The sequence below is a fragment of the Propithecus coquereli genome, unplaced genomic scaffold, assembly GCF_000956105.1.
Source record: "Propithecus coquereli isolate 6110/MARCELLA unplaced genomic scaffold, Pcoq_1.0 Scaffold56, whole genome shotgun sequence".
Lineage (NCBI taxonomy): Eukaryota > Metazoa > Chordata > Mammalia > Primates > Indriidae > Propithecus > Propithecus coquereli.
Genome location: NW_012151507.1, coordinates 4,308,550 through 4,311,450, shown reverse-complemented (window position 1 = coordinate 4,311,450; position 2,901 = coordinate 4,308,550). Strand labels below are relative to the sequence as shown.

Genomic DNA, 2,901 nt, shown 5'->3' with positions numbered 1-2,901 from the left:
AGAACAGAGTCCCTTTCCTTGCCTTTTTCAGCTTCTAGAGCTGCATTCCTTGCATTCCTTGGCTCATGACCCATATCCCCATCTTCAAAGCCAGCAGTGTGGCATTTTCAAAAATCTCTTTTCTCTCTGACCTCACACCTTACTCTTATAATGACCCTTATGATTACATTGGGCCCACCTAAATAATCCAGAATAATCTCCCCATTGCAAGATTCTTAACTACGCTGTAGGAGACGCTGGTGTCCTTTGTCAACAAAATTAAACTTACCTGGCCCAAAAGTCAGAGAAGCTAGAGGAGGATTTAGGGGAAGAGAGGTGACCCAGCAGAGAAATAAAAACATATGTGAACTGCAAGTTGACACATTACAAAGCCATCACACTTAAATCAACAGAGAAAGAAGTGCTTTCATCTAACTACACGTAGTTTACTGTGGCTGGAGTGGCTTAGGCTTAGATGTGTGTATAGGAGTGGGTGAAGGGTAAGGTGGGAGGAGTGAAAGATGAGCCTGGAGCCTTAAGTCAAGCAAGATCATTGAAAAGGTTTCATAATCCAGGGCAAAGTGTTTGACTGGGCCCTGAGGACTATGGGGAACACTGACTATGATTGACTATCCCATCTTCATTTCAAAAAGTTTAAATCCGTTAGCAGAACATAACCTTCCCTCCAGTCTCGGCTCTCCCCATTTTTCTTTCCTATTCACAATTGTATCCACAAACTCCTCAGCTTTTGCCTATATTCTTATTGCCTCAATGTCTTTACCTGGAGTACATTTCCCTCCTCCATTTCTCCTTCCCCTTGATGTTCCATCTCCTCCTTTGTAAACACTGTCCTAGGTAGTATTCCTGTCAGCAGTATAGAAATGACCACATTGTGTGTCGCTAGTGTGTGGCCATCCTGAGGACAGAAACTTTGTCTTTATCATCCAATGTCCCCACTGCCTAACACAGTGTCTGGCAGTTAGAAAGACTGAATCAAGTTCCAACAGCCTCTCATTAAACACTTTGCTTATATATTTCGCCTATTGTCTTAGTGGATTTGATAAGGTAGGGCTGGCTTCTGATCATTTTCAGACATAAAAAAGCACCAGATTTCTCACACTTTTATATTTAAATAGGGAATTAAGAAGAAACTGTAAAAGCTTCAAGAGTCCTTCAGGAAAGCATCTACAAATAGATTCAAGTTATCAAGAGTGAAAGAAAAATCATTCCACTTCTAAGATCTGCTCATGCTCCAAGAAATTATTGAACTTATCATTCTTTGGTAAAATGTTGTCATCATTCTCTTCTGTGAGGCTCTCCTTATCATTCTTGATATCTTTATTCTCCATGGGATTGTCTGTCTGGTTTTTGAAGAACAAGTTATAATTATAAAGAGGCTTCAATTTTTTGATGTAGAAGAACTTAAAAAATCTTTGGAAATTTTGTTTAAGAGTTGAGGAGGTTGTTGTATGCAATACTCCCCTAATGATGTTGTGGGTTATTTCTGCCAACTCCTTGATCACAGGGTCTTCGTCTCGAAGTACTCGTTCAATAGCTGTAACAACAGAAGAGACCTTAGTTCAAGGCATCTCTGCTTTAGAGTCCAAAAAGCTCTAACCCTAAATAGCCTGCCACCTTTTACAAAATCCCTCCACTTCTCCATCTGCCCTCCATTTACTTTCCTGTCATTTTGTTACCTTTACTAATAGCATACAGCAAATTTTATCCTCTATTCCAGGGCTGGGGAACTTTTTCATGTTGGAAGGCTGCATTAATTTAGCCATAATCAAATAAGGCCACATTCAAGAAACTTCAATTAGATATACTTAAAAGTGTACATTATTTTGTAAAAATCTAACTATCATGTACTTAATAATTTCAAAACATAAAAACTACCGGTTAATTTTAAAGCTAACTAACCTTTTAATGACTTTGTTGTGTCTGCTTTTTGTTGGAAGGCATTTGAATATTTGGTTGCAGCATGGAGGTCTGCAGTTTCAGTTGATCCTCCAGATGGGTATCAGTCACTTGTGACCTTAAGGGCGTCTTGATTTGGGTTAGGTAGGAGAATGTAGATTTGCAGCAATAAGTGGTTGAAAAGTAAGAAAGCATTTTTCGGGCATGTTGCTGAAGACGTGGGTATTCTACTGCATTTTTCCATATTTCAATTGGATCTTTCTTAGCATCAAACAATGACTTCAAAATATCATCTACTGAGAGCTTAATCAATTCCATCTGTAGTTCTTTAGATGCCTTGGTGATATCAGCTAGGTGAGGCTGACATGTTAATTTGAGTGTGATGCCATGATTCTCAAAGTCAGTGACCCTTTCATTGTTTTCTCCAATTAATAGGTCTATAACAGCTGCCTATTCTTCAGATGATTCCCATATATCATCCTGCTCATCAGTGACCTTTGCTAACTGGGAAAAATGTTCATCTGAAATTTCCTGTTGAAGAAGAAGTGTTTTGAAAAAAGATAGCTTTTTTCAAAATGCTTTGAAATTTTTTTTTTTGCCACATATCATATACAGACTTACTTTTGCCTTGCAAAGAAATATTCAAGTCGTTTTGATTCTACATGATATACACAGAAATGTATATGTATACACAGAAATGTATACACAGAAATGCCATTCCTGTAGAAATCTTCTTTCAATAATTCACACTGCTGATTCTGTTCTTCATAAAATTTAACTATCTGTTCTCGCAGATATAAAATTTTAGCTAACACCTGTTCCTGTGATAGCCGATGCACTTTAGAATGATATGGCAAATTCACACTGAATACCTCATCCTTCAACTTTAGCATGCTAGGAAACTGACAATACCATGTTGCATTTGCATGAATATAGTTAACAATACTTGCAACTTGTTGCAAAGTGTCACTTAAATAGTAGCTTTAGCACAGAGATTTTGCAAGA

The 2,901-nt window shown here is 37.8% G+C and overlaps 1 protein-coding gene across 1 annotated transcript in view; it reads right to left on the bottom strand.

The window, feature by feature from the left end:
- Positions 1–1,202: 1,202 nt before the first annotated feature.
- MROH9 (maestro heat-like repeat family member 9) overlaps positions 1,203–2,901 on the bottom strand; it is a 114,443-nt gene continuing 112,744 nt past the window's right edge. Inside the window, exon 21 of the mRNA XM_012657716.1 lies at positions 1,203–1,534. Within this exon, the coding sequence (XP_012513170.1) occupies positions 1,203–1,534 (332 nt within the window). The remainder of the gene's footprint in view (positions 1,535–2,901) is intronic.